The sequence below is a fragment of the Taeniopygia guttata genome, chromosome 3, assembly GCF_048771995.1.
Source record: "Taeniopygia guttata chromosome 3, bTaeGut7.mat, whole genome shotgun sequence".
In the NCBI taxonomy this organism is placed as follows: domain Eukaryota; kingdom Metazoa; phylum Chordata; class Aves; order Passeriformes; family Estrildidae; genus Taeniopygia; species Taeniopygia guttata.
The window spans coordinates 73,314,408-73,340,487 of record NC_133027.1 but is presented as its reverse complement, the minus strand read 5'-3'; the positions used below and the strand labels follow the sequence as shown (position 1 = coordinate 73,340,487).

The 26,080-nt window shown below is 42.1% G+C and overlaps 1 protein-coding gene across 2 annotated transcripts; it reads right to left on the bottom strand.

Annotated features, from left to right (window-relative positions):
- Window positions 1-181: 181 nt before the first annotated feature.
- On the bottom strand, window positions 182-20,144 carry GNPAT (glyceronephosphate O-acyltransferase). 2 transcript variants are annotated; one of them, XM_030268318.4, is made up of 16 exons: window positions 19,797-20,144; window positions 16,314-16,505; window positions 13,766-13,942; window positions 12,789-12,918; window positions 10,504-10,631; window positions 9,983-10,058; window positions 9,259-9,410; window positions 9,038-9,168; window positions 8,143-8,366; window positions 5,724-5,969; window positions 5,235-5,314; window positions 3,382-3,522; window positions 2,367-2,466; window positions 2,180-2,273; window positions 1,162-1,223; window positions 182-867 (listed from the first exon to the last, which is right to left on the bottom strand). In XM_030268318.4, the coding sequence occupies exons 1-16, from the start codon at window positions 20,031-20,033 to the stop codon at window positions 824-826; spliced, it is 2,214 nt and encodes a 737-aa protein (XP_030124178.4). In that variant the 5' UTR covers window positions 20,034-20,144; the 3' UTR covers window positions 182-823. The 2 variants fall into 2 exon arrangements, with proteins under 2 accessions (XP_030124178.4, XP_030124179.4); XM_030268319.4 differs by having other exon boundaries at window positions 16,314-16,502.
- Between the last annotated feature and the right edge of the window lie 5,936 nt (window positions 20,145-26,080).

Sequence of the window (26,080 nt, the reverse complement as noted above, 5' to 3'; positions counted from 1 at the left end):
CCCGCCCGGCTCAGCCCCACCAGCCCCGCTCCGGGCTCAGCCCCGCCCCTGGCCCGGCTCCGCCTTGTAACGCGCCAGCACCGAGAGCACCGGGAAAAATAAAAATCCTGGAAGACAAGGGCAGAACTCTGCCGCCTTACGGGAAAGTGCAGTCAGCGGTAAGACAGGGGGAGAGACGACAGACACGTAATCGAGGTGCTTTAATTCAATGTTTAAATATAACATTCATTAAGTAATTAAAATAATGCCAAGCTGCCTTAAAAAAAAAAATCAACAAAACCAAAACCAACCTAAACACAAAATACCAAAACGCAAACCCCAATACGTTTATCAGTTCTAGTTATTGCCCAAAGTTTGATTTGTGCTCTTCATTCATGAGGGCCTTGCCTCACATTTAGAAAGCCAGCAACATTTTTTTCTAAATATTAATTTTAATAGCAAGTCTTTTAATTCCCTGTTACATTTTCACATCCATGAAATACCTGAAACAAATCACATTCCTTGTTACAAGCCTAGAAAAATGTATTTAGGTAGCCATTGATGTGCACATCTCTTTCAATCTTTAATAGAAAAGGAGACAATGTTTAATTTGTTTTAAAAAAACAAAACACGGTGAGGATGTAAATACACCTCTAAGCCCCTCAGCAGCGATTACTAAGTGGTAATGGAGAGCTGTGCAGCTGAAGAAACACTTCTGTGCCTCCCACACTTGCAGGCTGGCTGGGCAAGGGGGGAACCTTGTCTGTTCCTACCCCTGCTCCAGCAGGGCAGTGGTCCATGTTCTCAGCAGGAGCTTACATCCACTCACAGCATCAGGGACCATTTAGAGTCGTGCAGCCACAGGTTTCTGTACAGGTATCCGAGCATCTAACAAAAAAACCCACATTTCTGATCAATATGCTGTAAACATCACGTCCATAAACTACTTCTTACTTTAGTGCCCTCAGCCACTGGATTGCACAGCATGTGAAACAAAGGAGGGAGATTCAAAGCTGCAGCTAATGATACCAGAAAAAGCACTGAAAAAAATATTACTAAGATTTTTATGCAGTTAAGTCTATGGAATTACTAGTTAAAATGCACTACATCTAACATATAAATTACTTTGGACAATGCGCATAACTTGAGAAGCTCTCTTCAAATTAACTAGAGAACACTTACCAAACATGTCCAGGATTTTACTAACAGCTTCTTGATTTACATTGTAGGTGAACCCATTGGGCCTACAATTACAAAAAAGAAGTTTACTCAACAAATATTTCCTATTCCAGTAATTTATACACAAATAATCATAATTAAGCATTTTCATAATTACATAGTATTTTTCATCCTGCCAGCATACATATCAAATTTAAGGACATGTTAGACTTCTACTCAAGAACAGTCATGGTTTCTTAACCTTTTCTCTTGTTCACAGTCCCCAAATTCTGTTGCACTCAATTTATTCCTTTTACTTGAAGGGGAATTTAGCTATAGACATTTATCTTAACCTATTCATGAGCAGAGGCATAAGGAAATAGCTCAGGTCATCAGCTGCCAACTATGTTCTGTGAAACACTCAAGACACTGCAGGGACTTGTTTTACTGGGGACTTCCATGATCATACTTATAAATACAGTAATAAGTATCACAACACTTATTCTTTTGATAACAGAATAATGCACAATACAGCAAGAGGTTCATTTTAATCTTAGGCCTGTAAAGCATGAACTGTGTAAAAAGACTCGAATGATTAAGCTTCCAGTAAAATTAAGTTAAGATCATCTCTGCTTTGAGATGAGTTCAGTGCTGAAGTCCCCCAAAACTAGCAGTGCTCCTGATTATTGCTTGCATTGCCTGAAAAGGCTTACTGTAGCACACAAATAAGCAGTGCTGTTCTTTTCTTATCAGAGCCTTGGGAGGAGAGTTGAAAACCAAAAGGTAAAGGGAATCAGAAGCAGCCTAATAATGAGTTAATGAATTTTGTTGTTAGGTCCCACAGGAGTCTTTCTACTATGAGGCCATGCCATTACACTTCTACATCATGTACAGAAAGAACTATTGGGTTTTCTCTATGACTCCAGTAAATCCAGTCAACCTCTGGTGCTCAGGCTGTTGGGGTTCTGCTGTTCTACTAGGAGCTCAGACATTAAGAATTGCCATTAAAATTTCTATACACCAGAAATCTAACGTTACTTACATTTTCTTCTTCTTCACTGCACCCAGTTGCACAAGAGCTGATAAGGCATTTTTCTGCATGTCAGAAGACAGCGCTTCATAACATTGTGTACTCCCTATAGAGAAGGTAGGAACATAATTAAAATTTTTATAATTTTCAATTAACAGGCTACTCTTGTAAAATCATATTGAGTAACAGCTGTACACACCCTTCTCGAGATGTTGAAAAACAAAGTTGCGGACTCCGGGTATAAACTGCTTCTCAGTAAATGCTTCTTTCATTTCCTTTGAGAGGTATCTGAAAATTAACTAACACATTCAAGAAAATAAGCATTCCTTTTTTTTAGATTGTCAGCTTGAAATGAGTTATAAAGAGATGTGTCATTGTACGTAATACTATTCCACTTTGAAAAGCACGGGAGAGGAACTCAAAAGGTATCATTGCATAGGGCATCTGAAAGTTTTATTATTGTTTTACAGGTAAGAGAATCCCAATATTAAAATAAGACTCCTTATTTCTGTAATAGCTGCCTTAGACATTAATTTTACATTCTTGTTCTTACAACCAAAAATAGTTTAAGTTTTTTAAAGCAATACCTGTTTTGAAGATGAGAAAAAATGGACTCATCAGTACAGTTCCACCCACCTCACACATCAGATCACTAACTACATTCCTCTATGTTAAACACCTACAGTCTCACCAACCCTATACTAACCTACCTGAGATTTTAGCCTTCTGGGTTTGTATGTATTACTTACTACAGGAATGTAAATGTTTAATCTTATTAAAACCTTGGAAAAAACGGAAGAATTTAAAGAGATATGGATAGAATTAATGACTCCCATAAAAGCTATCAGATAGGAGATGCAAACTCATTTCCACACCTGGCAGGACAACCCACATAAAATGAATTAAGCAAGAGCTCCTCATAAAAAAGAACAATGAACCTGGTACCAGCACACTCCCTGTGAATCTTATAAACCCACAATGAGCTGCCACATTACACAGTGAAGTAAAGTTACTGCCTTAGTAAATTAGACAAGTCTGAGCCAAAAGCTAAAACTGGGATCCTTGGGGGAGGGTGGTGTTTAAGATTCATTACTGCTATTTCTTAACTTTTGCATTTCTCAGCCTATTTACACAAAAGTATTATAGCTCTCTTACTTTTCTGTAAAACACAGGAAAAAAAAAAAAAAGAGATAATTTTCTGAAGGACAACATACCTGATAACCTTCCACAAAAGGTCTGAACATAGCTGATAAGAAAGACACTGTACCACTTCCTTTGTCAGTAGGGTAAATCTCCTGTTGACTCGTTTGAATGGCATCACATTTTGTGAGTAGAAAACATCCTTCCTCAAAATCCTGGGCAAGAAATGCATAACTAAAATTCTAACATTTACAGAAGTGCAGCTACCATTTCCCACAAAATCAACAACAGAAACCACAACAGGGCACCACTTTCATTTCTGAACTCGGTTGCCAAGAGACTTGAACCAAAATTTTCCTGTCTCCCAAAAATACCCATATAAAAAGGCAGTGGGAACATGTTCTTAAACAGAGTAGTTCCTCAATGCACAATAGACCTTGGCACAAAGAACGTGGCTGTAGCTGCTATTGCAACAGCCAGCCTGAGCTCCCTCAGGATTTAGCCAAAACAGGGTCAGGTTGTCCAGTTTGGGATTTTTTTCTGTGGGTGTTTTTTATTTTATCTCTTTTTAAACTAAGGGTTTGCCTTTATCTCATGTCCAGTGTTTGTAATAAATGATAATACAGATCACTCACCTGCCCAGAAAACAAATGGCCAAAAAGTTACGAAGTATGGAAATGTCAAGGTCAAAACCATTTAATGCCAATACAGGTAAAAGGGGGACAGATTACACAAAGGGTGGGACAAAGACATGACAGACAAATTAATGAATAAAGTGGTGAGTGGGTGGCTAAAAGATCCCTTAGCATCACAACAACTATTTCATCTGACTCCAGCAAAGTCAGTCATAGCCAGCCCCCTTCCTCCTGCTCCCTGCTACTATGTTATTTCAAGAAAGCTGCAAGAGGCAACAATTGTCAACAAATAAAACTTAAAAGTGCCAGTCAGCCTTTAAAAAAGGCCCAATTCTCCTCTATATAAAAATCTATGAGATTTTAATACACTTGCAAGTCTTGAACATTCTTGTGAAAATTATACTTATCTCTTTTTTAATGCAGGAATGATCATAACTATCATATATTTATCCTCAGCATTGATAAAAAGAACATGCAATCAGTTTAAAATCCAATTAAAAACTACACTTACCAATTTATATTTGCTGTGAGGCTGAACCAGTTTTTTTTACTGATAAACTTGCTTTCACCTGCATTTCAAGCAGGCTGGACCAGAGCCAGCTCTGACCCAGCAGGTTTGTGTACAGACTGACAGAGCAAGTGCTGCAGAGAGCCAAGGGCTGCTTGCAGTTTTCCCAGCTTGCCTGTATCCAGCTGTGCTAGGGGTGCACAGGCATACTGAGCCCTGGAATAAGGCAGTGTGCAGGAGCAATACTGGCTTTGTCTGACTGATGCCTGCATGGGGCAGGAGGTAAAATGAGGGGAAACTCTTTTCAAGCAAAAAAGGATGCAAGTAAAGCTTCCAAAGACTCTAAGAGGGAAACTATTACGCCATTAGTAAAGCTCTCACTTCAAAAACCTTCACAGGCTATAACTCTGACAGCATTTACACTTCATTGAAAAGACTGTTTTAACTTGGATTTTCAGATCTGTGCTGGAAGATTGTTAGCTTTATGCAAAAAAGCCAAACTTGTGCTACAGTTCATTTTAATAGTTCAGAATTGGGCAATTTCATGATTTTTGATTTTTTTTACTGGAATGGAGAAAAAAATTGCATTGGCAACCTTGTGGATTCAGACAATATTTTGCAATCAACATAATGACCCCCTTTGAAGTTCTCCCTCCCACTTACAGATCAAGGCGATATCCCTGTAGGTGTTTTTCACAAAGCACTTTTTTGGGAGAGTCCTGGAATAATGTTATTTTAGTTGGCTGCACTACTATGAGTGTTTTTGTATAAGAGATGTTTTTACCTTCAATGAAATGCCAGGAAAGAAGATGAACTCATCAGAAAAAACATCTCTCAAGAAGTTGAAGCAGCTATAGACTTCCTCTGAAAAAAAATTGTAAATGCAAGTGAAGAGACATTTACTCCTTATTTAAGAGTACCTACTTCAAATAAAATATGGACTTGATATTTGAAGCATACATACAATGACAGAAACCCCAACAGAACAGCAAGTACTCAAAGCACTTGATTCAACTGTTAAGAAAAGGAAAGAGCAAGGGTTTGCAGCTTCTCAGAACATGCATTAAATGCCACAATTAAATCCTACAAAGTATCAAAGGGTAAACAAACAAAAAATAGGCAAGGAAAATATCCCCATGCCCTCCCAACACATCCACCTTATCCCAAGTATAACAATCTCAGATAGCTCCCACTAGCAGTCACAGGAGCCTGATGCTCGTCTCCCAGCTGATGGACAAGGAGCAAAGCCAGCAGCTTCTGAGCCCCAGCGTACCTTTTCTGAAGCTGGGTGCCATCTGCAAGGCGACTGCCACCAGGGCCGGGCGCACGAAGACGTTCAGCAGCTGGTTCCTGTACGTGGCACACATGAGCACAGCCAGCGCGTGCCTGAAGACGATTTCCCCTACGGCTCCATCTTCCGCTCCCTTGTCATTCAGGACCACGTGGCCATCGACAAGGCGAGCGATGTTGGAATGCAGGGTGAGGCCAGACAGGACTGCTTTTTTGGCACACAGGTTATCTAGCAGGAAAAAACAACACTTAGGAAGTTGCAAAAGGGAGCATGACTCTATTAAAACAGCCTAAAATGCACCAGTATTTCAGACACTACACCAAACTTTCAGTTAGAGAGATGTTCCAATATGATCCATACCAGGAATTGGCAAACTAGGCATAGTATGATATGGAGAGAACAAATTTCAGACATTTCTATAATTAAAACACTTTCAATTCTTCCAGTTACTAACAATTGCAAATGGCAATTATTCCTTTGTCTCTGGAACAAATATTCTGAGCCTCCAAATAGAAAAAGGATATATCTGTTTGATGGAAACATTCATTAGTAAGGAAGTGGAGACCATATTTCTGCTTAAGCATTTCTGACACTACAAGTTTTGAATCAGGGGTACAAGTCTTTTTAAACTTTTTCATCAACTCTCATACATAAGGAAGGTTTCATCCCAAACTAAATTTATAGAAATTCTTAACATAAATATTGTTACATAACATACCTACTCAATGAGAAACATTCCCAGCATCAAATTGCAATCAATGTGACAAGCAAGCAATAAAAACTTCATACTGAACACTAAAATACACTTTACATGTTCAGAGCACCACAGGCATATCAAATCACTACAGCCTCTGACAGAAAAAAACCCTTCATATTCCTTTCCTTTAATCGAGATTTCATGTGGATTCTCCTTGCATCTTATTTACTCTTTCAACCTACTTTGTCTGAATTTTGCTAAAGCTCCCAAGTTTCTCAGGCAATAGGAAGCAGAAGTCTGTGCAAGTAATTTTGCAGTTCCTGTTTTGAATATAAAATTTTGCAAATGTTCTGCCTGTAACAACCAACCAGCAAGATAAGGGCAGAAATAACCAGCTGTTTGGAGACCAAAGAATGGAGAGCATACATGCAGTTGCTGGCATCAGCAAATTGGCCTTTAAAATTTATTTCTTCTTTCAAATTGACAATCTAAACCAAAACAACAAACCCAGTATGCAACTGATGCCTTGAGCACAGACAGCACATTCCAACAAAATCCACTCAGCTGTTTTCACTCCTCCATTTCATAACCATGCCTATTTGCTATTCCCTGACTACATCACAACTCTACTAAATCAAATGCTTACTCCTTGTTGCTAAGAAAATAAACAAGCAAACCTCGTTGTGGTATGTTTTTCAGTTTACTGTGTAGTAAGATTGTAAATGTTGTTTAAGTATTGCCATGAAATTCTTGCTTTTACCAGTCTGGCAGAAGCAGACCTTGCCTGCATTCCCTGTAGTGCCGATCCCTGAAAGAAGTAGTTTTTTTTCCAGAGGTGACATAGTTCTTTTATATCAGTAGCCTGCTCCTATTTCTTTATTGTAGTAGTGAGAGGGATCCTCGATTATACATAAGACTACAAAGCAAAGACCCTTGGTTAAAGTCTACCTACAGCAGAAACGTAAATATACTTGCATTACACAGTATTGTTCTTTGCTAGCTTTACCACTTACATCCTGAGGCTCTGAAATTGCCTGTGTCACTCTGGCTCACAGAAAGAAGTTTCAAACCAAGTTTGAAAGCACAATCAACCTTTCAGCAGCCAATATATGCACTATATATAAATACATACATATATACACATATACATAAAAGGGGATGTGTATACAAATACATAAATAAAACCACCAAAGAAGCCTTCCCTTCAAAAGTCATCATTGTTTCTGGAGATAAAGTGAAATTTAAAAAAAAATAGACAACTGAGAGTTTTGATTTCCTCTACCCATTTGTTTCTGCTAGTTCTCTGCACCAGTAACAACTTATACTGTAGTCAGTACCAAGCAGGAAATGTGGCATTACACGGAGTTAAGTGGTGCAGATCAGGCAACTGCCTGTGACTTATACACAGTTCAGAAAGACAGATACTACACAAACCGTAGTACTCTCATAAAATACCTTCTAATTTCCCTCCCTTTATGATACAACAGTAAAATGTCTGTTCTGTTTCCACCTGTTTTTCAAAGTATTATCTTCCACAAGTTAAGTCAAATCTTGTCAGGTTTCAGCATGATTTTTAGCATATCCTAAAATCCACTTACAACTCTAAGAATTCTGTAAAGCTGCTACCATACATTCCTTCCATAGAAATATAATTTATTTTTCATACGCAACAAGAGGAACAGAAGTAACACCCTCTCTGCATACCAGGCCATTCAATGAATCCTCCAAAAGTCTGTGTTAAGCCTTTAAGCCACAGAGTCTTTTCTATTAGAAGCTCAAATTCCATGGCTGGCAAATTCTGGAGCAGAACAGCAGCAACTAGCACCCATGGGCTCAAAACCATGTTTTCTATTTGCAGGAGCTCCATTTTATAAGCTACGTCACTGACAAATTCTTGGATATCCTCAGATGGCTTCTGGGGAAGATGCCTGAAAAAAACAACACAATTTAAGGTAAAGAGCTCAAAAAGTCCAATATAAACAACACGCCTCTTTACTTCTTTCGTATTGTTCCCAGATCTGTAACTTTACAGCACCTAACAATTGCAGGGTGATTCTATGTGCAATGTCAAACAGAAGTATAGAGTGAAGCATCAGTAGCTGCATGACAGTACCTCAAGCACAGACCTCTGCACTGATGCTGTACATTTTCTGTCTTCAAACAAAAATCAAAAACATTATGTTTTATAGAAAAATTGCAAAAGCAACACAATCCAGTCACAGCTACAGCTCTCCCTGACATACAGTCACTTAACAGCTTGCAGGAACAATGCAAGAAGTGAGAGAAAGGTGAAAATTTTAAGTGGCACAAGAACCACACTCTCAGAAAACAGAGTTTTGCCTGGTTCATGCATCTCCATTAAATTTTAAAGTGGCATCTTCTCAACACAGGTAAAGCCACAAGTAACAATTCATTTCAGAAACACCCAGTCACAAGCACAATAAGCCTCTGCTCAGACAAACAGGTTCAGCAGTCTGAACAGTCAGATGGCAGAAGGTGAGAGAAAATGAAAACAAAGTACAAGAGAACATCTTAGTTCACATAGGTGTATACTAAACAAATGTTTTTCCTATGCATACACCATGGAAAGATGTGGTACCTGGGAACCAAATTGTATGGGCACCGATTGATCCTCCCAGATGCCAAGGTTCTAAGGGATACTGGCTGGCCAACGTAGATATGTATGGTACCAAAATTGTCACTGAGGATTCTCCTGGCTTTTAACAACCCCTATGAAAACAGGAAGAAGAAAACTTAAATTCTGGTGCTACAGTAGGTGCATATATCCATTTATGTTCTGTTCTTAAGGAATTTACATACAGATGTAGATTCTTTGGGCTTTGGGACTCCTAGGAGTTCATATGCATAGAGAGATTCTTCTAATATCCTCTCATAGCTGATGCTGATGGGAACAAGGTATGTGTCAAAGACTTCACGTTTGAAAAAGGGTTCCATCACAATGCTGAGAAGACCTGCCAATTGGGAAAAAAAGCATGAATCATCTGTCTCTTTCAGAGGGAAAAGCAACTGCAATTTAACTCTGAAATTTTAGAAACTGCTACTAGGCGTGCACTCTGCCTGTTCTCTCTTCAAGCAAGCAAAAGCAAAAGACATTGCCCAAGCCTTAAAACAGAAGGTAAATGGAAGCAACACTCCTGGACAGCTGTTTGTGTTCTTTTCAGCAGCACTGCTCTGTGCTTGCATGGCATCTTCCTTCTAAGGATTCCCCGTTACTTTTACAGTTAGAACTACAATATTTCTCTGCTGGCCAGGGGATGCCCATTGTCTAGTAAGAAAATGGCGAAGAGTTATTGAATTTAATACCCAATGGGGCAAAGGGAGCAAAAGCAGTAGAGTGCAAGTGAAATGTATTGCTGTTCTTTGTATGACCTTGGAACCCAGGCATGGTGTTTTCCATACTCTGACAGACTTCCCCGATTTCCCTCTACATTAACATCCCTTTCTACCCAAAGAACTACAAAGCATATAGCCACTAGTGAAAATGCTAATAATATTAGAAGTTCCAAATATTAAATAAACATACCAAATTTTGGAGTCAGAGTCTTGGCAGTGCGGCTTCTAGTCCCCTCAAGGAAAAATTCAATTGGGGCATAGCCACTCTTCAAAAGTAAAACAAACAAAAAGCTAGTCAGAGAAAACATTATTTCTTTATTGCCCACAAACAGTTTTAAGTACTTCAAATGTAAGTAAGTTGTTTTTTTTAATGAAAGACAAACATATCTAACTTCAGTCATCTGTAAGCCTACATTCATCCATTTGCCACACCATACAGTTTAATTAATGAAAATACTGTGTCTGTCATGAGATATGGGCACACAATCCAAAGCAACTGATGAGCAGTAATTTATCACTTACTGAATTGTGTCATAATAATAGAGTGCACACATAGTCCTCAGGTACAGCAAATCTGAGGTAAAAAGCACTTAATCAGATCACCATGAAGACTTTCAATCACACAGCAAAGACATTCTACATATCTCACAAGAGTTGTTCCAACAGAGTATTTCTTAACTATACACTTTGAGAGCTCAGCAAGTTATTTACCCTTAACATGGTTTTTACATATTCAGCAAACACTGCCCAGTAGAGTCTGTTCCCACCAAAGGAACGTCGCATAAAAAAGGCACCTGCCCTTCGTAGCAGCTCACCAACTATTTTCATTCCTAGGAAATCTGAAAAACAATCAAAGGAAAAACAAAACCACGCACACTAAATTTATTTAGTATATATCAGCCAGCAGAATCAACCACAAAATTTCTAGCAAGCTGACTACCAGAATACAGAAGATCTCTTTCAAGGATTCCTTGGTTGCCAAAACATTTTGTCTAGCAAGACCTATACAGACAAGAATGGCATAGCATAATATGCTTTCCATTTTTTTAAAGCTGCATTCACTTAGAGCAATTTATTTTCATGATTTAGATGGCCGGAGTTCAGCCATAATAAAGACTGAGTTTTTAAAGTACATTGTCTCACTCATCTTTAGAAAAACACTCCTACTGAACATATTCCTGAAGACACAGGAATTAGGCAGCCAATTAAACTATATTAGACCATCTATGACCCTGACTCATCATTTTGGGAGATGTACACCAAATCAGCTAAAATTATTTTATTGTTTTTCAGTTTTAACCAATGATAGTCAATGCTTAACTTGTCAAAAGCAAGAAAAAACACTTACTGTTAACAAAGTTGTTATGGAAGCATTTAAAACAAATCCACACATCAGCTGGCAACATGCCATTCCAACCTCCTTGCCACCTAAATCCATGAAACACTGGAGAACAGATATTCACTCAAATTCACATTTCTAGTTGCAACACTGACAATGACTGCATCGAAGATGTCACAGGTGCCAGAAACATCATCCCAACACCAGCTAGATTCCTGCTAATGTATGAGGGTGTACTGGCAACTGTTTACCTTCCCTTCGCAAATCCCTACAGATCTATCTGTATGCTTGAAGCCAAGAGATAACTAACAAAGCAAAGGCACTTACCACCTATATCAGGATAGTCTCTCCACTCAGCACAAGCACTAATTTGAGAGTGAGTTTGTAAACCACATCTTGTGAACCTCTAACATGATATGCAGTTATGAAATTCAGATACAACCATAGAGAACTGTATTTTCTCCAGAAGAATTATAAATAATACACACTTGCAGGCAGCATCAAGCTAACAGCCCCTAATTCTTCAGGAGAGCTTTGACCCCGAAGCACTCAAAGCATTCAAAGAATGTTAATCATAAAAAAATCCTTGTAAGCTAAACTAATGGTACCTTAAGATACTATTTTGAGGTCCAAAACTCAAAAATACTCTAATCCAAGTCAACAAAGAATTACACAAACAACAACATGTGAGCAGATTCTGAACACTACACACAGGCAAACTGCAACACCTTGATCAAGGCAGCTGTGAAACATGGACATGTGAATGTAACCTGCATCATCCAGATGTACCAAATGCAAAGACCAGGGGAATCTCATCTTCCATAGCAAGCACATTCTCACAGCTTCTATTAGTCTTGTTAACTTTTTGATTGGAAAAGCAGACTTCAGTAAAGCAGAAGGCTCCAAGATCTCTGCTAGGTTACCTTATCTGTGCATATTACAGTGCTGCACCAGACCTGAGGTGGTTTTCTGCCTGCTAAGAAGACCTGTTTGATACTGGTGACTTCCAAGATCAGGTTTCTAAGTTAAGTGCTGACAGCATCCAGATTATCAAAAAGCACATTAACTTGGAAGACATTTACTGTTCAAGAGCTCAAGAATTGTTTCCTATAAATATACTGTGGCATCATCTGCTTTACAACTAAGTATGCCCAAAATCCTGACCTCTGATATGCCATATCACTTCCCTGCCAGCTCTGCTCTCAGCATGCCACAAAGTTCTGCCGATACTTCAAAGGAATCAGTCACATCAGAAACAAGCATGATGTGTCTGGTGCTTTGCATCTGGCTGCTGTGACTGCACTTTAAACTGTATGAAGTATCACAAAAAGTTCTGCACCCACAGTAGCACCTAGCCAAGTTCTTGCCTGTTACCAGGTTATGAAAGCAAATAGAAGTATTCTTCACAACCCTTACCTTTGCCCCAGCTTCAGGTCTACAGATGAAGTACTTCTGGGTGAACTTGCTTTGAAAAAAATTCACCTTTGACAGGACTCAGCAGCAATGAGAAACTTTCAGACACTGTAAGAACCTTACCCAAGGAGGATTTAACAAGATATGTTTGTAGCAGAAGTTAAATACAACTACTTATAGTTCAGCTACCAGAGAATGCTACCAATTCTCTGAATCCTGAAAACATTGTTAAAAACATACTTGCCTATTCCTGCTGCAATGACAGGTAAGGCCAAGTCATACGTGTATAGCAAATAAGACAGCATCAAAAAGTCTACGTAGCTTCGGTGGCTGGGCAGCAGCACCACGGGATGCTCCTGAATGGCGTGTTGTAACTGAAAAAGAACAGTGCAAACAATATTGTCCCAATATTTACTGACTGTTGAAATTTGCAAATATAGACCTGCACAGGGCTTAAGGAAAATAAACCCCCATTTGCTTGAGGACTGTTTCTCTATCCTCACAATCAATACATTTTTCAGCACAGAATCCATTGGAAATTTGGAGCAGTTGTTTCCAGAGTAGCAACCTGAGGCTCACAAGCATCACAGGACTCAAAAACTAGGGGCACCCCATCATGGGATACTTTAATTCAAATCCCTTTTGATGGGGATGGGAAACCAAATTGGGGCTGTCAAGGTTGACATTGCTTAATTCCAGGGAAGGCACTGCACCCTACAGAACAGCAATATCCTGAAATGAAATAGGGGGACAATGGTTCCCAGAAACTGAGGAAAACTTAATGCATCTCCTGCCTCAGAGGTGCAGAGTGTTTCACCACCCTTAGTATGAGGGTTTTGCTGAGCAGCCAGTCCACTCAGCCATGTAATATTACCCCCAGTTCAGCTAAATGCATTATTATTTTATAATATCAGATAGAAAACACTCTCAGTGGCTGATCTAACATAAACACAGGCACATGGTATTCCTTACCATAGGAAGCATTTGGAAAATATAAAAATAATCCTGATAGCTGTTTGCCTTTAAAACACTTACATAGGATCTTTCCTCCCACATTTACTAAGAAATGCACTAATAAACAAAAGTGAGCACAAGTCAGTGCAGTCTTTTTTTTTTTAGAGGGTATTTTTCACATTCGTTATTTGTGATTAGAGCTCTTGTCCAAGTGACTGGTCTGGAAACATGAAAACATTTTAACTTTTTCCTCCCACCAGTACTCACTCTCTGCATTCCTTCTTCATTCACACAAACTCTCTGGAAAAGCTGTTTAAATATTTTGCTCAGAGTGAAGGCAAAAAATCTGACAGCTCCTAGTTGCATACGGTGGCCCATCTCATCAAGGATTTCTGTGGCTTCTTCTTGAATAATATCAGGTGATTCTCCCATTTCTTTTGCTAACTAAGAAGAAACAAAACAACAGTAACAAGTTGGTCCCTTCTCCTTGCCCATGCACACTGTTCTAATGTGCCACAGGTACTATGGGAGAACTACTGCAATAGTCCACAAGACTTTGTTTTATGTGATAGGCATAGATCTAATCAATGTCTGGTGCCAGCCAACACGACAAATCAAAGTTAAAGCTGCTCAAAAACCAAAATAACCTTAGATGTCAATGGCAGGGGAAGGACGTACGACAATCCTCCCCCCATATGAATGTTTTAACTTGCAGCATATTCAGAGGATATTTAAGTTAAAAGAATATTTCCTATATTATCAGTCTGAGGAAGACACTGTGCATTTTCTTTCAATAGTAAAATGAAGCCTATATTTGTAGAGACAAAATGTAAATATTTTAAATGCATTTGGATTAGAGTTTACAAAGAACCTCAGCTGTATCACACTTCCATTTCTTTTGATACATTCCTTTGGCAATGGAGAGCTGAATTGCATACAAAGCACTGTTTCTACCAACTATGCATATCAATGATCTTTCTTCTATTGCCATGCACATTCCCTTTTGAAGTTCCTCAAAACTTTCTTAAATAATGGCCATCCCTCCAATTTGGTATTTGAATCTAGAAATATTTAATTGAAAATTAAGCCTTTTACTATTATGGAATAAGGAATATGACTTTTACTCAACACAGCGGAGGAAAGGAAAGGCATGCCAGGAGAAAAAGCCTCCAAAAAAGCACATCTCTGTTTGGAACCCAGTGCTGCTTACCTATTATTTCCATTTTGTGACATACAAGAAATTCCATCTCCTCCAATCTATCTTCATATACCTCAATATTACATCTACTTGGTCAAATGTGTTTTCTTAAATGCATTACCAATTATCTGATGTACTTCCACATGTAGTTTAAACTGATTATTTTAGCTGCTTGAAGAAGCCAAAAATTGCTTCAACTTAAGTCTGAAAAAATCAGTCTTGCTTAGGAAGCTAAAGAATTCTTCTTGTTATTCAGCAGGAAGAGACTCTGTTCTCATTCACCAGCAAAAGGCTTACCATACAGTTCATTTGTGTGATTTAAGGGCAAATCCACTATGGAAATAAGAACTTCCCAAAATCAGAAATTAAAAACCCAGACCAGTTACATACAGCAATCTAAAACAAACTAATGACCCTAACTTCCCACACTGAACTTTAGAAACTGCAACAATTTGGCACAAGAACAAATTCAAGTACGCCTCTGTGAAGCTGTGCAAACCCTCCCTGCCCAGGCAGGAGGGACCCTATTCGTAGAGTGCTGGGCACACTGCCCAGGACACTCTCAGCGCGAAACTTCCAGTAACCTCTAGTGCAAAGCTGGTAACCAGGCTGCAATGGCAGGTCTGCTAACTCCCTTCAACCACTTGATGCAGCCAGAAAACTTTCTTTTTCAGAAGGAAACATCACACAAACATCTTTCTGTCAAATCCTCTGTAAAGTACTTTCTTTCAGTAAATTTTTAGTGTCTCTGGATTTGAAAGATTTTTTTGGCTTTCATACTACTTAGCAATCCATAATGGAAACAGAACTACTTTGTGGTGTAGAGTGACAGATTTACTTTGTCACATTATAACACATTTTGATGTATCACGGATAATACTAGCCATTAAAAGAAACAAACAGAAAAAAAATTACAGTAGCCTGTCACTCAGGACTAACCAAAACATCCCACATATTTCTACACACTTGCAATTATTTTTTATAGCTACTGAAATTAGTTACCCTGCTAATTAACACACACATATATTTCAGGCATTTAAATACAGTGCAAAGTATCAGCCAGCCAAACCATAAAATACTTTATTTGTTATAAAGTAATAGCTGGCTTTCATGTTAGAACAAAAAATATGGTTACATCTTAAAGGGTGTTTCAAATTCGAAGAATTATCTGTGAAATAGAACTCTCATTTTAGTGAAAGTAGAATTTAGGACTTGTTCATAAATGGATCACCAACCTATAAAATTCCTACAAGAAACCTTCAAAGTACAAAAATGTCTGCTAAGAAGGAGAGTGCTGTCTTTCACAATGTTGTTCTGTGGTGAGAACAGTGGAGTATGAGGAGAAAGAGAAAAAAGAAGTCAGGCACACTGGATAAATTAATGATGAAGTGTTGTATATGCAAAATCAAAACACTGTTTCATGAACCTGTCAGTTTTAGTGGCAACTCCCATATTTTTTTTTTTTCCCTGCCGAAAGAGTTATTTATTTACTGGACCATCTCCAAATCTACAATTACCAGTTTAACAAGGTCAGCAACAATCTCTTTTTCCCTGCTGCCACATGAATCTTGGCTGTGTTCAGTCCACCTCATCTTAGAGCTCATTGTCCAGACTCACCTGCTTGATAACATGCTGAACTTGCTCTGACCGGAGAACAGCACTTTTGATAGCGTTTGGCTTGCAAGGTGAAAGGCCCTTGTAGATCACCGGGGTATAACATTTCATGGCATATCTCAAGTCACTGGACAACCGTCTTTCCTCCAAGATATCCTCAAACTCATCTCTTTTCTTTGACGTGAGCTCTTTCTGCTAGGAACATACAAATGAAAAATGAGACACTGTCTTGAGCTATTTGGTGACTGCTTGGCTAGAGCACCACAATAATGATATGCACTACTTCTCCAGCATTCGGGGCTTCTTAGCTTCAATAATGTCTGCATGCTACAGTCTGTGACTGCAGGAACCAATACTACCTGCTTGCAAGAGTGAGCCAGAAAGAAACTAAAAAACAAACTAAAAAGCAAAATAAACATACACACTCTCCCACCAAAAAAAACCCTCACCCTAATTCCTTTAAATTGCAAAGATCCCCAAATCACCCTATGCCATATTACTTAACTCTACCTCCCCTGCAAAAATCCCTTCAACTGCAAAGATCTTCAAATTGCCCTATGCCGCGTTACTTAATTCCACACAACAGGAAGAAACTGAGAGAAGAGATGGGCCTTTAAAGCTAAAGCGCCTTGCCTCCAGCCTCTCCGTGATTAATAAGGATTAACTAAAAGACCTTTGATTCCAACTCTCACACCTTCATTAAGACAATGCTATTAAGACATTATAAAAACCCAATCATCAACACACAGGTAATAATCCTTGCTACTTAAAAGTTGCATCTGGGGCCTTGGTGACTTGTGGCTCTCACAAAGCTTGGATGTAAGGTACAGCAAACATTACCAGGAGGAGGCTGGCCTCACTGTCAGCCACGTGACTGCAATATGGTGCACACATAGGTAAAAAGAGAGCACAGCCTCCGAGTAATTTTTGACTGCTAAGCAGGAAAAACCCCAGGACATCAAGAACTAATTGTAGATCCATCCTGCTGCAAAAAATTCAGACAAAACTCTTCCCTTTGAGTCAGTAGACCCTTGCACTGGAGAGAGATATCTCCTATTATCTCCTATATCACTACAGGTTGTATGAATGACCCCTCAGTCTTCCCAAGAGTGAAACTGTATTTCTCCAAGCTTCAAAGCAGCAGCAACAGCAACCAGGTAAGACAAATGGAGTAAGCCGCTGTTAAATAAAAAATGTATTAGTTACAACCAAGCATATTTATTAGAAGATATTAAAAATAAAAATGCTTATGTCTTCCTCCGCAGTTCCATTCAAAGGGCAGCACTGGCAATCTTTTCATTCATTCCACCTCCTCTTTCTATATATGACCCCTGCAGAACCAAACTGATAATGAAGGCTAAAACTTGCTTCATGAGCTCCTTCAGTGGCCTTTTCTGGTGCTGAGCAGAAAGCCTGGCCAGCAAACACACAGGGGAAACACCAGCAACAGATAAGCAAAATGCCCAGCAGTGGCAGCTGGGTTTTCAACCTTGGGAGAGGGAGACGGGTTTCACTGCCAGCCAACCAGAGCCACATCAGCAACACTGTCAGAGCAGCTGACATTTAGTAGAGTAAACCTTTAGCTCCTGTCCATTCATCACCGTAAGAAAATTTGGTGGAACAAAACAAAACAATGCAAATCAGGAATATCTCCACTTAAGAATGACAAAAAAAATCCTTCAAAGCCTCATCTGTATCAAAAGTCAAATTTGTTTTATTGGAGGACACAAATCCCACTATAATATTTGACCTTCTCAAGTTCTTTTGCCCAAAACGACAGGCAAATTTGGAGATCATCCCTCTACTATAATCGCATTTAGTAGATTGTATAACTTTTCTTTCCACAGCTGCAGTTTAATGAATTACCTCACAGTAACTGCAGAACAAACTCAGCAGAAACTTTCAAAACTATTCCATACAGGTATTAAACCCAGACCTCTATTAATATAAAACTTTTAGGGGTTTTTGTCTTGTATGACTCAGCATTACAGCTTTCAACCTCTCTTCTTTCACAGCTTTCAATTGGTTAGTATTTTGCAAGAGCTGAGTAAGCTCTGTTAAGATGACTGGAAATAGTTTCTATCAGCCATCTGTTGCTATTAACACCTTATATCAAACTCCTTGATTAAAATAAACCAGAAATAAATCTCTTATGTTGTATAATGGCAAAAAAATATAGCTCAGAATAGTAGCAGAAAATATTACTTATCTCTAAGTATCACCAACTCAGATCAGTATGACAAGTCATTGCTCACAAAATCTAAGCAACGTTTGTGTCAGTTACAAAAGTTCAAATCCTGCAATCTGCAACTACATGAAATCCAGACAAAGAAAGCCAGCACTCAGCACAGGCATTACCAGCCACATCAGCAGTCACCACACTGCTGCAGCTGTTCCCCAGTGCAACTCTGGTGAGCAGAGTTTTGCAAGGGCCATGGCCCATTGAAAAATCACCTCTCTGCCTCTGCTCTTTGTCTGAGGTTTTAAGACTTGATGTGCAATTGATTTCTCTCCATGACAATAGTTATTGCCACGCCTTGTTCTGAAGGCGCACTGAGGGAGCCAAACCACACACTTAATCAAACACTAAAGATTTGCAACTGTGCTGTAACACGTTACAGCCAAGCTGTTCTCCCAGCTGGTAAAGAATACACTTAGAAAACACACTGCTGGAAACCTGGACATCAGAAAATTCAGTAACATGTACTGGTACTGTGATAGTGGTGAAGTATGGAAGCAAAACAGCAGGAGTCTGGAACTCCTCTGCTTCCATAAAAGTGGGATATGCAATGTAACGAAACACGGGGCTGGCTCCCTCTTTCCCTAGTCCCCTCCTCCAAATGCTTGTAGAGAGGTGGGGTTTAGCACCCCACACCCAAACCTCCTCGTCTGAGGCTGGCAAAGGAGCTGCAGGGAACGAATAAGGTCAATAAAGTGATTTTCACTATGTAACACGGGAAAACCCTCTTCGGCCACTTCCATCCCCACGACAACCTCCCAGCGCTGAGCTCCCCATGGCTGGCAGGAGCGGTTGCTGCGGGGCTGAAGCCCCGCGGAGCGCCCGGTGCCCGGACAGCTGCCACGGCAGGGAGCCGCCCCGGGACACTGCCTCCGTAAGGAAGAGGCACTTCCACCTCCCCTACCCGCCGGGCCTGCCGCAGCGCTCCGAGGGGAGCCCGGCGCCCGCACCGGGAGCTCTGGCTGTCGCGACCGACAGGACAGACAGTGCGGGAGCAGCCGAGGCGGAGCAGGGCGCGCGGGAAGGGGAACTGGTGACGGGAAACGTCCGGTCCGCCGGGGCCCGGGAAAGGCCTCGTCCCTCCCTCCGGAGCGCGGTTCTCCGGGGACACAAACCGGGGCTAAGGGATGGAGGGGCAGACTGCGCCAAGCGCCGTCTTTCCCCTCAGAGAGGGCGGCACCGCCGCGGCGCGGGCGAGGCGAGCACCCCCTTCCCGCGGCACCGCTCCCGCCTCCGCTGCCGCCTACCGAGTACATGGGCGCCCCTCGCCGCGCCCGGCCGGGCGTCGCCGCCGTCGCTGTCGCCATGGTCCTGCGAGCTCCGCCGCGCCGCCCCGCGCCCCGCTCGCCCGCCCTACCCCGTCGCGCTGCCCGGCCGCCCGCCGCCGCCTCCCGCGGCGCCCATGGCCCCGCGCCGCCCCGGCCCGGCTGCCTGGTGCGGCGCGGCGGCGGAAGGCGGGGGCACCGCGCCGTGGGCGGCGCCATGTCGGGTGCGACGGGAGCCGCCGGGGGTCACACGCCGGCCCGCCCGCCCGCCGCGGCAGCCATGGCACCGCGGGAGCCGCGCCGCCGGCTGGAGGCGGTGCTCGGCGCCCTCTACGACCTGGGTGTGTGCGCGGGGCCGGGACGGGCGCTGCGCCGGCACCGCGGTCCTCCCTGGGGGCCGGGGAGGGAGGGGAATGGAGGGGAGGGGGCAGGGCGTGGGCGCTCCGGAGCGGAGCGGCGCGGAGCTGACCCCGGCATGTGCTTGGCACAGGTGAGGAGCCCAGCGGTGCGCGGCGCGCTGCGCAGGACGGCGAAGCGAGACCAGCGCCGCCGCCGGCGCAGGAACGGGAGGAGGAAGACGGGGCACGGGAGCCGCAGCCGGCGGCGGGCGGGCGGCGCGGGGCCCGCGGCTTCTTCGGGGAGCTGCGGGCCGAGCTGAGCACCGCCGGCACTGCCCCGCCGCCGCCCGCCGTCCCGCCCGCCGTGGAGGTCGTGGTGTTCCGCGGGAGGAGGAGGCAGGAGCGGCGCGGCCCCTCGGCGGCGCCCGCCGGCGGAGCGCAGGTAGGGCCGGGCCCCGCCGCCCCGAGCCGCCCCTTCCCGAGGGGTGCGCGCCTGGGGCGGGTGCGCTCCTTGGCCGCGGCGCCAGCACCCCCGGGCCGCGGTTTGTCCCTGTGCTGACACCGCTGCCTGCAAACCCAGATGCTTTGGCGGTCCGCGTGCTCAGCTCGATGGCATCTGGTCCTGCTGATTCCCTGTGGGGCTGCTGGAAACGGGCAGGATGAAGCAGGGGAGGGGGCAGGACTTAAGACCAATTTTCAATTTCAGGTCTCTGGATAAGAATTCTATGTTTGAAATAGGCGCATTTCAGCAAAATAAATTGATTTGCTGACAGGCCTGATGTTACAGCAAGAAGTGAAAGAGATGGAAGGCAAAACCTTTTGGTTACTTCAATGCCCAGGAGTTTTGTGTCCTGCTCTGTTCCTGTCAGTAGCTGTGGATGCGAGGTGCCAAAACTTACTTCTCTTCTCTGGCATTGCAACAGCACTGGGCCACTGACAAGCAGCATTTGCTCTTGGAGGATCGGTGTTGGGTAGTCAGTGGGAGAAGGCATGACAGCATTACACCTCAGTCTTCTGGTTTGGTTTGTTGATGCTGAACTGCTTTGCACTACCAAAAACTGTGGCTGAGTTCCTTAAGCAGGGAGGTCTGGATAGGTTTGACTGGAAGCTGAGCAGAGCGGTTGATTGGTTTCCAGATTTTATAGCTTCACTAGTTGTTTTCCTTGAGTTGTCTTTATGGCCATAGCATCCAAAGCCCATTCTAAAATAAGCTCTGATGGGCTGACATAGGGTTGTCTTGAATTCAGAGAGACTTACTGATATTGGGTTCTGATTGCTTGGAACTGGGGACTTAAGAGACTCAAGCAGTTGTTTGAATCCATAAACTTTTGTGCTTTTTCCAGCATGTTTTCCTCTACAATTTTTCTTAAGTTTTTTATAGCTTGAGTGTTTTTACCTGAAAATACTGGTGTTATGCTTGTTAGCAAAATGTTCTGAAGATAACTGGCTTTATTTTGTGATTGAAATTGCAATTCTCTGTAGAAGCCTTTGCAGAGCTGAGATGAGTTTGGCTGTGGTGGATGCAGAGGGAAGCCCTGGTGTAACCCTTGGGCCTGAACCTGTGATTCACTGTGCCCTGAGGTCCTGGAGAGTGAAACAAAAATGCATGAAATCTATTTTAGTTCAGCTTTAACGCTTATGTAGTACTCCTGTTTCCTCTAAGTGAATTGTATCTTTGGGAGCAAACGGGGAAGGTGAATAGGGTCATCTCTTGAACGATGGCCATTTGCCTGCCTGCATCAGCATGCTTGGGAGTGGTTAGAGCTTCCACTCAGAGAGGTGGCTCAGCACATCTTCCCTGAAATCAGAAGGCAGACAGTGTAAAATAGCCCTGGGAGATTTGTAACTGCTCCACAGTGTCCCATGGGACACTCCTGTAACAAGCAAGCATGGAACTCTCTCCCTGAGGATTTTGTGCTTCTTTTTCTTTCTAGGATACAGTATGTTCCCCCTGGAGAGTGCCTCTCCAAACTTAGAACTGCTGATGGAAGGTGTCTGTGTAAATCATGGAGTAGAGAAGATACAGTTTTCACTGAGCTCATTTTGAGCAAGTCCTTTCTTCACCCTGCACTAAGTGGCAGAACAGTGTTTGCAGGCAGTGCACCCTTTGGAGCTGTTTCTCTGGCACTAGACACTAATACATGTCCATGCAGTTAGGAATTAAGCTTATTTTACATATTGCCCCAGCTGTGAGTACATGCACTATTACCTCTGCACTGTCTCAAAATGACTTAAAAATTGCGAGCTATCCTACATTAGCTGTTTGGTATGGAAGTGCAAATATTAGTGATATATAGCTCGTATGTGGCAGTTTTTCTCTTACTTACCTAGAAACATGCCATTGAAACTATCTCTTTTAACAGATCCTGGTAATAAAGGTAGAAAAAGATGCTGCTGGAAACCTGTGTATTATTCCATACAACTGACTTTACATTTCACTGCTTTTCAAAAAGCTATCCCAGTTAGCATTTAAACTGGTGTTACTTGTCATATTAATTTGAAATGTTTTGTTTTTAGACCCAGATAGTGAATGAAGAGAAGAATGCAGTCAGACAAGAATTTAACTTTGAAAAGGTAAGTCAGTAGGATCAGACTAATGTCACTAGTTTACAGTTATGTGTATGTGTATGCTTCAGAAAGCTATGGTGGGACTGATGGGAAATGCCTAGGTGAGGATTTCCTAATAGGAAATCTTTCCTGTAGGTGCGGATTTCCTAATAGGTAATTCTGGCTACATGCCACGCCAAAGGAGGAATAGGCTGGCAGCAATCAGCTGCTCCATGTGGAGAGAGGTGTTTTACAACCTCATGGCCTTTCTTTCTGATCTTCCAATGAGAATTTGAGGAGGATGCGTAAAGGTGCTTGAATTCCCATAATGTTTAGCATAGTTCTTTCAGCTCTATGGTGTTAAATCTCTGACATCTCATGTGGGAAGGAAAAAAAATATGTGTTGGCATCTGTTCTTGAAACAACAAAGAGCTTTTTCCATTTGTCTTTTTATTCTCATCTGTTCTTATATGAGCATAACTAGCATTGGCCACCTTAGCTACTAATTTGTTTACGGATCTGTGCAAGTTGTTTTATGTGCCTAATTGCTGCTCAGGGATGTGTTATGATCCAGTGGACTCTCTCTCTGGAGATTCAGCATGGAGCTCTCTACTGCTAAGAAGGGTGGGGATTTAATCACTGATTTGAAAAAGATTATGGATTCATTAGTGGTTTTGCCAAGGTACGCTCATATAGTGTTAACCCTACCTATGTATGTAGTCCAGCCACCATCTGCCCATCCATGCTTCTCAGTGTAAGTGCTCATTTTCTACACAGAGGAAATCTATTCCATGTGTTACATCATGTGAAATGAGGAGAATTGAAAATTGTCCCCCTGACAGCCCTCACCATCAAGAGATTAGTTTGGACAGTGGTTAACTGCTCTGCAGTATAGCTCTGAACTCAGTTTTATTTAATAGCACATCAATTTCCAGTATTAGCCAGGATTTCCTCAGGCATATGACTTCGTTACAGTCTGTCAGGCATTGCTTTACAACAGGTTGGACATTATGAAATGCCTGCAATTCTCTGCAATGTTCTAGGCTCGCCTGGAAGTGCACAAGTTTGGAATCACTGGCTACAAGAAGCAGGAGCAACGTGTTTGGGAACAGGAGCGTGCTATCATGCTGGGAGCCAAGGTAATTGTCCCTTGTTTTGTGCTGGAGGTCACCCAGCTCTTACAGTGCAGAAAAGCAATTAACAACGTGAGGGACTTTGGTTACCATTTTAAAACACAAAATCCCCTGCCTTGACCCTTCTCCCACTTCATCCTTACTTTTACATCATCTGATCTGTCTTGTCTGTTTCCTATAGATGATTGGAAAATTAGTATGGTTGTGTTATAAGGAAAGTATTATAGATGAAATATGACTGATCAGACTGAAAAACAACTAATTTTAAACAACAATTACTAATTTTTAATCAGGCCATTCAAAAATAATTAGTTGGAGAGTGGGGCTCACTTTTTAAATCTTCATTCTCATAGCGAGATAAAGATGGAGAAAAGTTTTTAGTTCATCATGACTAGTATAAAAGAAAAAAATGCTTTCGGTGTCTTTTAGGAAGTGGCTTGGGTTTTTTTGCTCAGAATGTGTATGTAAACCTTATAGGACTGATAACATTATTCTCTCTCTCTGCTGTTCTCACTAAGAAAGAAACAATTTGTGACTACCTGATGTCTCTTAAGTCCATTCCTCTCACCCAAAAGGCAATTAGGATTTCTAATGTTCTGCCACTACCACGTGAAAAATGCTGTCTGTGCAAGTGTGTGAATAATGTTTTGGACCTATTTGAAAATTTAATCAGCAGTATCCTTCCCAATCTTTTTTGCAGCCCCCCAAAAAGACACATGTGAACTACAGGACTTACCAAGAGAAGCTGAAAGAGAAAAAAGCAGCGACAGATGCTGATAAGGAAAAGGTTTGTATGAAATCTTCTGTAGAAAAAGGCAGCGTGTAGGAGCCAGCCCAAGAGCCTGACAGATAAAGCCTCAGGTGCAAAGGAGTGCCCAGGCTTGACACCTGCTGCTCCCTGTGGATTGGCTTCCTGGCTCCTACAAGATTAATCTCATTGGTAAAAGCTGGTTGTGTGCAGTATGAAGGTGCAGAGTTAGACTTGTGTTGTGGTTGGTTTCACTGCCTCACCCTTCCAGGCTGATAGACTAATGACACAAAATCAGCAGTGGTTTTTTTGGTTTTTTTTTTATCCTTTCCTCTTAAGAGAAAACAGAATGGTCCCCAATTAAAGTTTGTTGCATGTTGTCTAACCACAGAGAGCCAGATCTTCAACTGCTTTTTTATCAGCACAATTCCATCTAGGATTCTACTCATTATTTAAAACAAGGGTGAGGCTTCTGTTGCATCCATCCTCTAGCACAGCCCATTTGGCTCTAAGCCTACTCTCTGCTTCCCTATGGAGCCTTCCCATGTAGGTGGGAGCAGGCTGGTAGGGTTGATAATTGCTCTTTCTGTCGGTTTCCTGCCACCCTCTTTCCCAAGGACCTACTTCTCTTCCTCTGTCATGTGGCTTAAAGTGCATGACCAGTCACAGCTGAACCCTGTCATTTGACAGCTGCCCTCAGCTGGGTGACAGGATGCACTTCCCTGGTAGCAAATCCATCTTGTGACCCTGGGATCTGTCACATGCCCGAGAAGGAAGCCTCTCCTTTTGCATGTGGCAAGGACAGCACATTGATTGTGAGTGGGCTGTACTTTCCATAAGGCATTAGGAAGGGCTCTGGGCACTCTTGGCAGTGGCTCCATAATGTGTTGCATTACTTGTTCTGTCAGAAGGTCTCCCAGCTTGCTTTAAGTGCCTGCTGCTCTGTGAAGCAAAAGCTATTTACTGAATGTTCTTTGTACAGGTGGTTGTTTAACCAGCATGCTTTGTACCTTTTTCATTAAAATATGCATCTTTAAAAACAGGAACATAAAGGTGATTCTATTAAGAAGAAGAGGAAGCAGAAAGAACAGGAGAGGTGAGGTGTTTTTACCATGGTCTCCCCAGTTTATCTCCCCTATGTAACTGCACAGTCTTACTCCAGAAATCATGCACATCACAGCACAACAAAATTCTCCAGGTGCTGAGCTCCTCAAAAAAAAAGGTGACACTGCTCTGTGCCTAGCAGTTCCAGAGGCTTCAGTTCCACAGCTTTACTTGAAAGTATGTCAGTTCTGCCCCAGTACATCTCAAGGCTGCAGCTGGAGGTCAGAGGGATGAAAATCCCTGTGTGCAGACTCATGAGACACCACTTGTTCAGAGCATTTTCCCTAAGAAATCATTTCTGCGAAGCACAGGCTACAGTATACAGAGGCTTGAAAGTGAGCTGACATCTTAATCCTAGTGCAGCAGGTTCCCTCTGTACTCTTATCTTCCTTCTCT